The sequence below is a fragment of the Suncus etruscus genome, chromosome 16, assembly GCF_024139225.1.
Source record: "Suncus etruscus isolate mSunEtr1 chromosome 16, mSunEtr1.pri.cur, whole genome shotgun sequence".
NCBI lineage: Eukaryota > Metazoa > Chordata > Mammalia > Eulipotyphla > Soricidae > Suncus > Suncus etruscus.
Window position 1 is genome coordinate 4,429,707 of NC_064863.1, and position 12,955 is coordinate 4,442,661.

The 12,955-nt window shown below is 44.8% G+C and overlaps 1 protein-coding gene across 2 annotated transcripts; it reads left to right on the plus strand.

Annotated features, from left to right (window-relative positions):
• Positions 1-9,865: 9,865 nt before the first annotated feature.
• On the plus strand, positions 9,866-10,418 carry GREM1 (gremlin 1, DAN family BMP antagonist). Of its 2 annotated transcripts, XM_049789814.1 has the most exons (2): positions 9,866-9,976; positions 10,100-10,418. In XM_049789814.1, the coding sequence occupies exons 1-2, from the start codon at positions 9,866-9,868 to the stop codon at positions 10,415-10,417; spliced, it is 429 nt and encodes a 142-aa protein (XP_049645771.1). In that variant the 3' UTR covers position 10,418. The 2 variants fall into 2 exon arrangements, with proteins under 2 accessions (XP_049645771.1, XP_049645770.1); XM_049789813.1 differs by having other exon boundaries at positions 9,866-10,418.
• Positions 10,419-12,955: the final 2,537 nt, after the last annotated feature.

The following is a 12,955-nucleotide window of genomic DNA, read 5'->3' on the forward strand; positions in this document are numbered from 1 at the left end:
GTCTGGGGAATGGAAACCTTGGCTTCAAGAGGGTCTTTGGCAACTGATCCATCCCCGGCACCCCGACCCCGTCGTCGACTCCCTCCTGCACACTCACATCCAGGGGCCCAGCGTCTGAGCCGAGGGACTGGGGCGTCGCTTGGGCGATGGGCTCCTGCTTGGTGGTCGGTGACCCTTTCGGGGGTAGTCTTCTCGGGGAGCCTGGAGAGGAGCTCGCTGGAGCAGGCGGTCGGTCAGTTCTCTACAATGAGAACTGCAGAGGATTGCGCTGGAGAGCTGTCGGTCTGTTCTCTTTCTGCCTTGGGGGTTTGCAGAAGATTGCACAGGAGAGCCGGTGGGCTGTTGTTTGCAGTGGGCACTTGCAAAGGATTGCACTGGGCAGCAGGCGGCCTGTCCTCTGCACTGGGGGCTGCAGAGGATTGCGCTGGAGAGCTGTCGGTCTGTTCTCTCTCTGCCTTGGGAGTCTGCAGAAGATTGCGCTGGAGAGCCGGTGGGCTGTTGTTTGCAGTGGGCGCTTGCAGAGGGTTGCCCTGGGCAGCAGGCGGCCTGTCCAGCTGCAGAGGACTGCGCTGGAGCCCAGACGGCCGCTGCATCCGAGGGTTCCCTGGGCTGAGCCAGACGGGGCAAAGAAACCGGGCAGGGATCCCCCAGGGGGGAACCGTCCCTTCTGTGCGCCTGGAGCGGGCGCATCCCGCGCGGGGTGGACGCGGGCGGCCCGGGGCCGGCGAGAGGAAAAGCCCCGGCCCGGGGCGGAGGAGGACCGAGTGGCCCCGAGCCTGGGGGATTTCCTCCCGCACTTCCCCCTGCGACGGGAGCGGAAAATGTGATTTGCTGTGCATTCCAGGCGCGGTTCCCTGGGGTGACCTCTCCCAGCCGGCCGGGCGGGGCGGGGTGGGGGCCGCAGACAAAGAGGCGAGGCCGGCGGAGAGGGGACCTCGCGGGGCGGAGGTGGGGACGGAGGGGAAGGGGGCGGCCCGGGGAAGGGGGGCGGACGGCGCGCCCCGGCCCTGCCACCGCGGCTGGCCAATGGAGACGCGCGGCCCCCGGCGCCCGCCGCAAGGCCGCCCGCATTTAAACCGGGGAAGGAGCCATGCCCCGCACTCGGCGCGCCCCGCTCGCTCTCCGCACGCCGGGCCCGTCCCCGCCGCGGTCCGTCTTGCACCCTGACCCACCCCGTGCCCAGCCCGGGGGCTCGGGCCGCGGTGGCACCCGGCGCCCCGCATCTCCAGCTCAAGCCTCCCAGAGACCCGCATCCCTGGACAGGTGAGTCGGGGACCAGGCGTGTGCGTCCTTGGGTGCTTGTCTGTGCGTGTGCAGGGGGTGGGGGGTTCTGCAAGGAAGGGACTCCCTTGGGCCACCCTGGACACACGCACACGCACACACACACACGCACACACACACACACACACACACACACACACACACACACACACGAGGGAGGGAGCGCCCTCCGGCTGGAAAACCCTTGGGTTTGCGGGTGCCACTCCAAGGACCAGAGCAGGGTCTTCTTGCTAAGGTCCTGGAGGGTGTAAGCTTGTGAGGCGCAGCCCCCAAGGCCAGGCTGGTGTGGAGATGTCAAGAGCAGAGCGGGTGCGACCCTTCCCCACCGGCCCCACCTCTCCCGCAACAGCTCCCCGTTCCCCTCGCACCCTCCCGCTCAAACGCGCCCCGAGGGCGCGCGCCTGGCCACCCTGGACTCCCGCGTCCTTGCAGCAGAGGATGGAGGAGAGAGCACCCAGGGCGCAGTGGCACCTAAGGGGTCCCACTTCTAGGAGCGCGCACCGTCCGGCTCTTGGGAGCAATGAGAGATGGACCAAGGATGAGCATCTATCTATCTGTCCATCCCCCAAGGCGCTGTGGATACTTGGGGAGACTCGCTTGGGTAGAGCCCAGCTGCTGGGTCCTGTACCCGCAGGACCCCCAGATTGTCCTACAGTTCCAGGGTGTAGCCTGGTTTGTCCCAGGCTTCGAGGGCAGCGAGCCCCGCAGAGCGCACGCCTTGGCCGCCTTAGGCGCCCCAGAGCTGGTCCTCACCCGTGGGCGCTCAGGGACTCCTATTCTGGCTTCTCTGCAGCACTCAATCGCACCCCGTGGACGACGATCAGAAGCCGTCCAGGGGACGTCCGGGGGAGGACCAACCGGCTGGGTGACCGTTGTCCACTATCCATTCCTTCATCTTGTCCCTAAAGACCCGGTGTCCGCCTCGCCCGCTGCTCTCAATAAGGGCGAGACGGACGACGCGGGACCAAGTGGTGACTGGTCCCTGGACACCCAGGTGGTCGCTCATCCTCCTTTGCTGGATGCACTTTGCAGAGCAGACCCAGGCGCAGCTGGCGGTCACCTGGCCTGCAGACTGCTGCCCGACTTGACTCGTCTGTGGCTTTTCAGATATGCGTAGAACAGAAGCACTGATGCTGGGCGAACTCGCCTGCCTTCCTTCTCATCCCAACTCCTTCTTGAGGCGCTCCCAACTTTTTGGCATTTCACCCTCCGGGATTCGAGTGATGGGTTCTCGGTTTGGAAAGGGGGAAGACCTGAGTCTGCAGAGAAACCCTCCCCAAGTTGGGGACTAGGGGGAATGGGCTCCTGGCTGGAATTCTGGCTTTTTATTTTATTTTATGTTAAATAGAAATACAGCCCTACATTGGGGGTTTACATCTCTAAGTAATACTGGGGAGGGAGGAGACCATCAGTAGGTAATTGGATCTGCCGCAAAGAGCACCCCCGGGGTGTGTGGTGCGTGCGGTTGTTCTGTTTCTCCTTTCGGGATAGTGCCAAGACATGAAATGTCTTGTGCTAAGTGGGTCGCCAGGGTTTTAGCTACTCCAGAACAGTGACTTTCCTCTGACTGTGCATACAAGTTAAATAAATAGCAGAGAGGAGGTTAAGATAACCTCGAACCCAGTTTGAGGATCTTCTTTCACCCTAGGGCTTTCTGGGTCCCCCTTTTTTCTTTCTTTTTCTGTCTCCCCCCCACTCCTATTATTTTTGTTTTCTCCTTTCTGGAAGCCAGGGGAGGGGCAATAGGGGGAATTGAAGGGACAATCTTTTCAGATGAGTGAGGAATAGATCTTAAGAGAACTCCAAATTCTTATCGCTATGGCATACGCAAATCTGCATGAGTAGTGTATCATCTGATTACTATGCTTAGTAAATTTATTTAGTCATTGTTTTTGTTTTTTGGGTGCACTTTTTTATTTTGGGGAACTTGGTAAATTTCACTGCTTACCTCTTAGTATTAACTACTGTAAGATATTTTAGAGTTGTTGCTGCTGCTGTGTGTGTGTGTGTGTGTGTGTGTATGTGTATGTGTGTGTGTGTAATCCCAGATCACCAAAGGAATAGAATTCTTTTATAAAAGTTGTAATTTCACAGGCCCCCCTTTTCTACACTTGATTGTAGCCAAAAAGACGAGAACTTTTATTTTCTTAAGACTTCATTTGGAGTGACGTGTCTTGGTCACTCATGCTCTATGCAGAATCGAAGTGGGCTAACGTAATTTTGATGAGCATGGCTGTATGGGAGAGAAGAGAAATCAATTGCATTCTCTTAGTTTCTGAGAATTTCCTGCCCTGTCTTCTAGACTTAGAAGTTAGTCTTCACTTTATAAGATAGATAAAACACCAAGAAATCTTATACTTCAAACTCTTCTCCCAAGTAATGGCTATTGACAGCGAAGTTGTGGAATCTGTCCAAGAAGAGAGAGTCTCGAGAAAGTAAAGGGCAGACAGGAAAACCTAAACCCTTTATGTAATGGAAAGGGGCTGGGGGAGGTGACTGCAACATCCACTGAAAGACACGGATCAGGCAAGTGTTACCAACCCATGTCCTACATCTGCAAGGAATTTTCCTTAGTTTGAACATATGCTTTTAGAAATGCAAAGTACAACAGCAATTCCTAGAATGAGAGGTCTTTTTCTTTACAGATGAACATGAAAACACAAAATGGATCATTATTTGAGTTACAATATTCATAACATTTTATTGCCTCAGAAATGAGTCCATGTGTCGCTCTTATTAAATTCTGTGCTGGATGTCCACAGAATAGTGGTTGAGGATATGTGTTAGAGGTTAGATCGAATGAGACTTAAATCTTGATTCTCTTCTTTAGGAGTTGTGAATTTGGATGGATTCCATGCTTCATTGTGTCTAGATTTCCTAATGGGTAAAAGGAAGAAAATATTATCTCCCTTATGTTTAATAGTAAACAATAAAAATCTGGTAAGATTTAGCATGATTTTGCCAGAGTAAAGATGCAAAGCTTATTATTAGTGATGACAGTAGAGAGGTAGGTAATGTTATATCAGTATTATTCTGAAATTAAACCTTAAATCCCAGAAGGAGCTAACATATATTTTTAATTAATATAAAGCTTATAACTTGGTTGTCTTCCTGTAGTACTGCTCCGTGAGCATTTACTATTTATTGCTCTCCACTACCCTTATTTCTGACCACAAGAATTGTATTAAGCCATTAACTATCCGAAAAATAAGGCATCTGATGAGTATAGAGCTCCTGAGATAGTAACTGATTGGTAGTCTTGAGCCTGCTCCCTGCAATGTTGGGGTCTTGACCGGATTCAGCCTATTTATTGAATGGGCTTCCAAATAGAGAAGGCTGTAGTTAACAGTACGTGAAATATAGAGAGGATGAGGTTATATCCACACAATTTTCCAACCATTAACTCTTCTGTAACTTGTCTGCAAGAGCAAGTTGGGGCAAGGGAGAGGGTAACTAGCAGGCATGTTCCTGAATTTTCTATTTTATTTCTAGAAATTGGTTATCTTTTCAAAATGACAGGAAATAAATTGAATTACCTTTGCCCTTCTCAAAGACTGAATACTTAAGAAAAAAAATAGATTGTTGTAAATGCTGGCAGGCATTTAGAGCAGTTTCTATCCCTTCCACCATTATTATTATTTTTTTGAAAGATAATTTGTCCATCTTTCTAAAACTTGATTCACCAGAAGTTTTGACCAGTAGAAGTTCAGGTACACACATCTGGCTTCTTAATAACTGTTTTTACATTTACTTTCTACCCAACACTCTTATTTATATGATTGTGAGCAGGTTGGTTGGCTGACATAAGAAATGGAAAAGAAGAGAAAAAAAAAAACGTAGCTGGCCCAACGTTTACCAAAGACATTGAAAACAGGTTTTTAGCAATATTTTTTATAGAGACTTTGTGGAAATTGCAATAAATTATCATGACTTGCCCAGGACAGAAGTAGTTAATATGATTTATCTTATGCACAGAATATTGCTCTTGTCTACTAAGGAAAACTAAACAAAATCATCAGGTAGATATAATGTGCTTTGAGACTATGCCCGATGAAACAAGTACATTGGAGTGCAGGACAGCAGTTAAAAACAGACAACAACACCCCCCCCCCCCCAAAAAAAAAACCTGGTAGGGTAAGTGGGAACTTCTGGTGGAGGTTTGAGGTTTGTTGTGGGTAAAAAAAAGGTATCATAAAATATGATTACATTTATAAGAGGAACAGAAATTCATGAAGAAAACAGAGGTAGGATTTGAAATTAAGGGGTTTATTGATAAAGGAGAATTAAGTGAGGTTCGTGCCATTATATCTAGGTCTGTGGAATGTAGGATTAATTTAACACTATGTTTATTTATTTTTATGAATAAAATTTCATGATGTTTGCTGCTCTTGGTTAGAGATGAATGATAATTCATAGGAAATTAAATGCGCATTAACACTTGGGTGAAGTTTTGTTTATGGGTCACCTTATCAGGTGCTGATGGGGGAAAAACTGCTCTATAGAAACTTACAGCTTTTAAATTTTTCTTTATGTCTCTGAGATGATGATGATTTTTGGTTGCTGGGCTACATCTGGTATGCTCAGGGCTATTCCCGACTCTGCTCTCAGGGTCACTCCTAGAGGGCTTGGAGAACCACATGGGTTGCCATGGATTGAACTTGGACCAACTGCATGTAAGGCAAGCGTCCTATCAGCTATATGATGTCTCCAGCTTTATATCTCTGAGCATAGAAAGAGGAAGTTGTTTAATAGCAATACAGTTAGGATTTTAAAAGCCAAGCTTATTTTCTTTGTGAATAATCAGGTCTAGTTGGAAGGGGGGAATTTGGGTGACCACAGTGACTTAACAGATTCCTGATTTCCGTACTAGTTATAGTTCTCATGCCCCCCCCACCCCCCGCTCATGTGAAATAGGAGCAACTTTTCCAGAAAAGCTTTACTTTAAGAACCAGAAGACTCTTATTTGTGCTTCCTGAAGTTGTTTTTGCTTCTCCCCAGATAGCTATCAGATTTAAGAAGTCTACATTCTCTCAATAAGCATTTTTAAAGAGGCAACCATTTAAATAAAATGAAAAATGAGATTATGACATTTTCCATATTTAATAAATCTTTTATTGAGATAATTTTACTTTTCTTAAACAAACCAACAAACAAACCAATCATTTTATTTTATGGGTGTTAGCATACTCCCAAAGGAACAGGAAGTCTGTCCAAATTAAAACTGAAAACCACAAGTGACTATTTTTAAATCTACTGCTTTCTTGTTGGTTTCTGCCACAGTGAATTCAATAACTTGAACTAGTAAATAAAACATGTAGCATTCTGTGTGGGAATTAGGTAAAAAAAAAAAAAGCAGTGGTATTTTAAGATTTCCTCAAAAAAGACAAGTATTAAAAGGCTTCCAAGCCAAGGTGTTAGCCATTCTAAGGACCAGGTGTCATTAAGATTTCCATTGTGCCACTCGTTGGCAGTTAAAATGTAAGAATGAAAATTATTAAGACAGTGTGATGCACAACAGTTAATTTCTTAAACGAAAGAGTCTGGTACTGAAGATAAGGTGATGAGTAAATATTTATGACTCTAATATTTATTTATTATTAATTTATTATATATTAATATCTAATATTATTTATTTAATATTTATTTATTGAATGACAAATATGAAACGCCTGGAAGGATCAGTTGAGAGTAGAAGATTCAATATTAGACAAAGAACATTGCATTTTTCTGAACAGATGTTTTTGTGTGATAACTTGGGGTGGCCTTATTATGTAAACATGTCCTATGTGGTCAACATAGGACAACATAGGACAACATAGCACAAGGGATGTTAGACATTTATGCTTTGATTTTTGGGTCACACCCAGCAGCGCTCAGGGATTCCTCCTGGCTCTATGCTCAGAAATCACTCCTGGCAGGCGAGGGGGACCATATGGAATGCTGGGATTTGAACCACCATCCTTTGCATGCAAGGCAAATGCTCTGTCCTCCATGCTATTTCTCCAGCCCAAATTTCTTTTTAGTCTTTGATTTTGAGTGGTGCTTACACTCCTGAGGGTCTTGCCCTGGGAGTGCTCAATGACTCTGGACAATATAATTAGAGAGGTGTGGCTGGTTCTGGATGAAAACCTAAGACTAGTTTATGTGCTTTTCTTTTGAAATAGGAAGAGACATTAATTTTTACCTTGAATTGAACAAATAGCAGGTCCTTGTGAAAACTTCTTAAATTCACAATATGTTTGCCTAGGAGTTTGACAGTTACCCTGGTCTCTGGAGAAAACTGCACTGTTTTATAACTGCACTTTCCCTGTTAGTGATAATTTTTAAAAGACAAAACAAGGAAATTAATTTTTTGTTGTTGTTGGGGCAATAAAAACAGGTGCTGTGTAAAGAGCATAGATGTAACATGAACTGACAAAAGCCAGGAAGTTTGCAGTCAGAGCTAAATGTCATATCAGTTTTGGATTTGAACTTGGGTATTAGGTTAATGGGTATTAGGTATTAGGTTAATATTGGAAGGTTGATGTATTTAAGGGTAGTTTAAATTTAATCTTGGATTATTCCCAAGTGACTGACATTATCTCTTTAGCTTATTTGTCTTTATTTGACAAAGGTTGTTTGTTCATTAGGGGATGGGGATTCCACAATGAAGGGTAATTTTTCTAGCTAATAATACTAAAATATAATATCAAGTCACGCTTTATGGCTATCTTATGTAACTCTGATTTTCAGAGGAGAGCAGGGAAATAATTGCTTCAGATATATATTATTAAGGTCAGAAAATGGTGAAAGGTGGGGAATAGGATAAGAAGGGAATAGGATAATCTTAGGATTCAAATTAGATTGGTGTGATGTCCTGTGAGAAAGGCTGCCAGTTGGACACTGTACTCACTGATAAGAAAATCCTTCCACATTTTCTTAAGTTTCTGTGCCCATGACTGAATGTGCTCCAGGATTCGCTATTGCTAAAGGTTAAAAATGCTGACCCCCTTGAATATGGATCTACATTCCAGAAACATCTTCAGATGATAATCTGCATGAACAGAGTACAGAAACCTGCCAAAATCATAATAGTGTGACATTATTCTCCTGTAACCTCCTTTATAAATATAAGCTTCTTTTCCCTTTTCTCTATTGGTTACCTTCTCTAAATGCCCTGCCTCTAGAATATTCTTTCTCTGATTTTCACTCCTCACTTGACTAATTTTCTCCTCATTCCATCCTTGAGCTCATTAGTCAGTATTCCTGTTGCCTCCACTTTATAATTGTTACTGTTGGTCTTCATGCATGATCCATGTCTTATTCTAGATATAGCTATAATAATTCATTGTCATTAAATTATTCAATCTGTTTGGGATAACTTAAATGTAAATATTTACATCTACCTATATATTTTTCACATCTTTCTACCTTCTAACTTTTATGCCTGCACCTACGATGTAAAAGTTAGAATGTATTGATTAGTATAAAAGTTAGAAGGCATAACATAAATTATTATTATTATTATTATTTAAAAATAGCAAAACAGAGGCAAGGGATAGAGCTCAGTGGTACAGTTCTTTCATGTGTGAAGCTCTAAGTTTGATTCCTGGTTCTTCCAATAAATAAATGAATAAATAAAACTTTAAAATGTCCAGCATGGAGTAAAGAATGTTATAATGAGTATGGGCCTATTTTTAAAAAATGAGCATTTCTAGAATTGTGGCATTTCTTTCTGGAAATGTAATTTGTTGTACTGGAATACACCAGGTTTTCCTCCAAGTTGTTACTTTTATATCATACTGTATGTGATCATTCTCTGTATGAAGATGACCTCTTTAGGACTTTTCTTAAATGAAGGCATTCATTTAAGTGGTTTCCCAAGGTCAGAAAGCAAGGCTATCCCAGGACTTCAACTCCATCCTTGGCTTTATTTTGTTCTGAGATCACACCTGGTGGTGTTTTCTGGCTCAGTGCTCAGGGATCACTCCTGGTTGTGCTCAGAGGGTCATGTAGGGGCCAACGGTTGAACCCAGCTCTGCTGCTAACAAGGTAAGGCACCATCTTACCTGCTCCATCTCTAATCTTGGTTTTTCATCCCATGCTCCTCCTGGGAACTTTTTTCCCTGTGCCTAGCACCTTCTAGATCTTTTCATTAGAGATTTTCTCTCCGGGACCTGAGAACTACAAACAGGGAGACCAGAAATATACCAGATATCGGAAACCTGCTCTGGTAGTGAGATTGATTTATTTTATTTTGATAAACAAGATCATGAGATCGGAAATAATCGTTTCCTAAAGAGGAATAAAATAACAAAAGTAGATAGACCAAGGAGGAATGGACCAGAAACAAGAATGAATACAATGAAGGGTCCCAAAGATAAACTCTGATACTGTCCTGTGAGGTTCCAGGAAGCAAGAGGAGGGAAAGAGAAGGAAGCTTCCCATAAACATTATCATTCCCTGTGTGAACCTTTACAAGGAGCCTGAACCCTGGACTCATGTCCCTCGGAGGCCCTTGAAGTGAATAATGTCAGGTGCTATGAGAGTTTCCTTGAGCTAACGCTTCCATTTTCTCTTGTCTCCCCTCTGTCTTTCTTGCAGCATGACCCGCACCGCTTACGCAGTGGGAGCCCTGATTCTCCTGGGGACCCTGCTGCCGGCTGCTGAGGGCAAAAGGAAAGGGTCCCAAGGGGCCATCCCCCCACCCGACAAGGCCAGGCACAATAACTCAGAGCAGACTCAGTCTCCTCCACAGCCAGGCTCCAGGAACCGGGGACGGGGCCAGAGCCGGGGGACAAGCATGCCTGGGGAAGAGGTGCTGGAGTCCAGCCAGGAGGCCCTGCATGTGACCGAGCGCAAGTACCTGAAGCGAGACTGGTGCAAAACGCAGCCCCTGAAGCAGACCATCCACGAGGAGGGCTGCAACAGCCGCACCATCATCAACCGCTTTTGCTACGGCCAGTGCAACTCCTTCTACATTCCCAGGCACATCCGCAAGGAAGAAGGCTCTTTCCAGTCGTGCTCCTTCTGCAAGCCCAAGAAATTCACCACCATGATGGTGACCCTCAACTGCCCGGAGCTGCAGCCGCCCACCAAGAAGAAGAGGGTGACACGAGTCAAGCAGTGTCGTTGCATATCCATAGATTTGGATTAAGCGGGGTGCACGCCCGTCCTGTCCCAAGGAAGCAGCCCCAGGGGGGTCAAAAGCCTAGAACAACCTGTTTCTGCCTTGGCTTAAACCTAGAAGCAAGAACCACCAGCAGCCTCTCAAGAGGAACTCACTTACTTTGTGGGCACAGGGGCCTGTAGTTATTTGCTGGCACCAAAGGAAACAGTCTTTGGGAGAGGCCATTTCCCATGGTGCAGACATCCACTTCCATTGGGCTAGCCCCCAAGACCAAGCCACTCAGGGCATATTCAAAGGGAAGAGCAGGGCTGTCGTCTTCCCTGAGCCCTTCTGGAGACCAGAATCTCCCTTCGAATGAATGTTACTAGTAGTGGCTGCTCAGAAGGCAAGACACTTGTTTTAGTGCTGCATTATACTCAGTAAAAAGTAGTTCAGCCTGTGCTTCCCCTCTTCCTTCTTTCCACAGTTTATTCTTTCTTCAGTTCTCAGTGACTATTTCATTCTAGCCCCGTTTCTGCCCAAGTTTCAGAATGGACCCATTTGATCTTAGATGTACAACTCTTTGGGAGATCCTCTTCAGACTCTGGAAAATTGGGGTGGGTAAGAACAAAAGCCAACCTGAAAGGTTAAGGGAGAGGAGAAAGTAATGATCAATTGGGTCCAGCCAAATTCAGGAGGGAGTCAAGTCAACCCTAAACTGAATGAAAGAGATGCTCTAGCAAAATTGTCATCTAGATATTTAACCAAACCAGAGAGAAGAGAGGGAAGATTGTGGAACAATCCTTACTGGCGCTGTTATTGTTTTCTGTTGAAGCTATCTGTGATGGAACCCACACTTAAATATTGAAGGACAAAAAGAAAGTTCAATGAACTGAGTACATGCTTTGCATGCAGGAAGCCTGAATTTGATACTCAGCCACTAACGGTCCCTGAGCACTGCTAGGAGTGACCTCAAGTACAGAGCTGGGAGTAATTCCTGAGCACCGCTAGTTGTGGACCCCAACCCCTATATAAAACAAAACATAATATTGTCACCACATTTGCAAAATCAAGTGAGTGAGCTAACCACAACAGCTCCTTTTGCTTCAAGTCTCTGGGTGATTGATCGAGGGTGTTTCCGAACTCCCAACCCAGACCTGAGAACAAGTTGAAAATCTCACAGGCCAGTATGTCCAAATATCTTTTATCTTCACTTGAGTATAATTATCTCTTCCTCAGTATCTTATCCCTGTGTATTGATTCTGAGAATAATGACCCTGTATTATAATCTGCCGTTGCTGAAAAAAGAACCAGTTCAAGAATAAAGTTTAGGGCCTACTCCATTTATGCAAAAAGTATTTATGGGACCTGTTTTTGGGCGATTGAGCTGAAGAGTAAAGAAGACTAATAAAATAAAGGGGACCACCTTGGCCAAAGAGTAGTTTAATGTGTGGGAAATACACAGGGTATGATACCCCCCTTTCCCTTTGTCTACTGGGGGTGAGGGGTCTAATGGGAAATCTGCTTAAGAGAGCAGATTTATAACTGGCCAGTTTCATGCAACGTTATAGACACTGTCCCCTGATTAAACTTCAGCTATTCACAGTGTCTACTTGGCCCAAGTTATTTAACAGCTAGACACTAGTGCAGGACTGGCGATTTTGGGGCATCACGCTCTTGTACTCTTTTCTGTAAATCCTCCTTCCTCATCTCCAAGCACCATTCTTTTTGCCTCCCTACAGACTTTCATTTCGGTTTTCTATCAAGGACCCAGCATTGTAATAGTCCCTGCAACTGAAGAGACTGCTTTGATTTGACTTTTAAACTGCTCCAGTACTCTCTCTAACAACTAAGCAAGAGCTATAGTTTAAGAGAGGACTTATTTTGAACCCCTAAAATATTGAGTCTAATTTAAAAGCCTTTAAACTCACTACTGATGATTCTGCATGGAACAAACGAGCAAAATACATCATCTGTGCATTTTGTTATGCTGTCTCCCCCTGCCCTAAATCTTTCTATCATCTACATCCTTCAACAATAAAAGCACAGAATGGATTTAATTAAGCACACAAATGCTAAGCCAGAATTTGGAGAGTGGGGAAGAAAGGGGAAGGAGCTGAAAATATAAAACCACACGAGAAGGGGAAAATGACATTCAGAACTAGCAGACACTGAGTTTCTCTTGTTGTTTTAACTCTGCCACAAGCATGCGATTTTGTTAAAAAGAGATGACTTAAGTTGGCAGCAATAATCTTCCTTTAGTAGCTTGTACCACAGTCTTGCATGTAAGTCAGATTTGGCTTAAGTAAAGAGAATTTCCTAAAAATTAACTTCACTGGGATAATCAGCAGCATAACTACCCTAAAAGCACCACACGAGCCAAAGAGGGAAATGTCTGCTTTTCTTACTGTGCTTTTATTAAGACTAGCAGGAGTCTGTGTGTCTTCCAACATTACCAGAAGTGCCATATCTTTCAACTCCCTATTGTATCAGAGTCCCCAGTAATGTAATAATGTTTTTTCCTGACTCTAGTGGAATATTTTTGTGAAAAGATATTTGTGATCTCTATCTGTCCTATGAAAATAA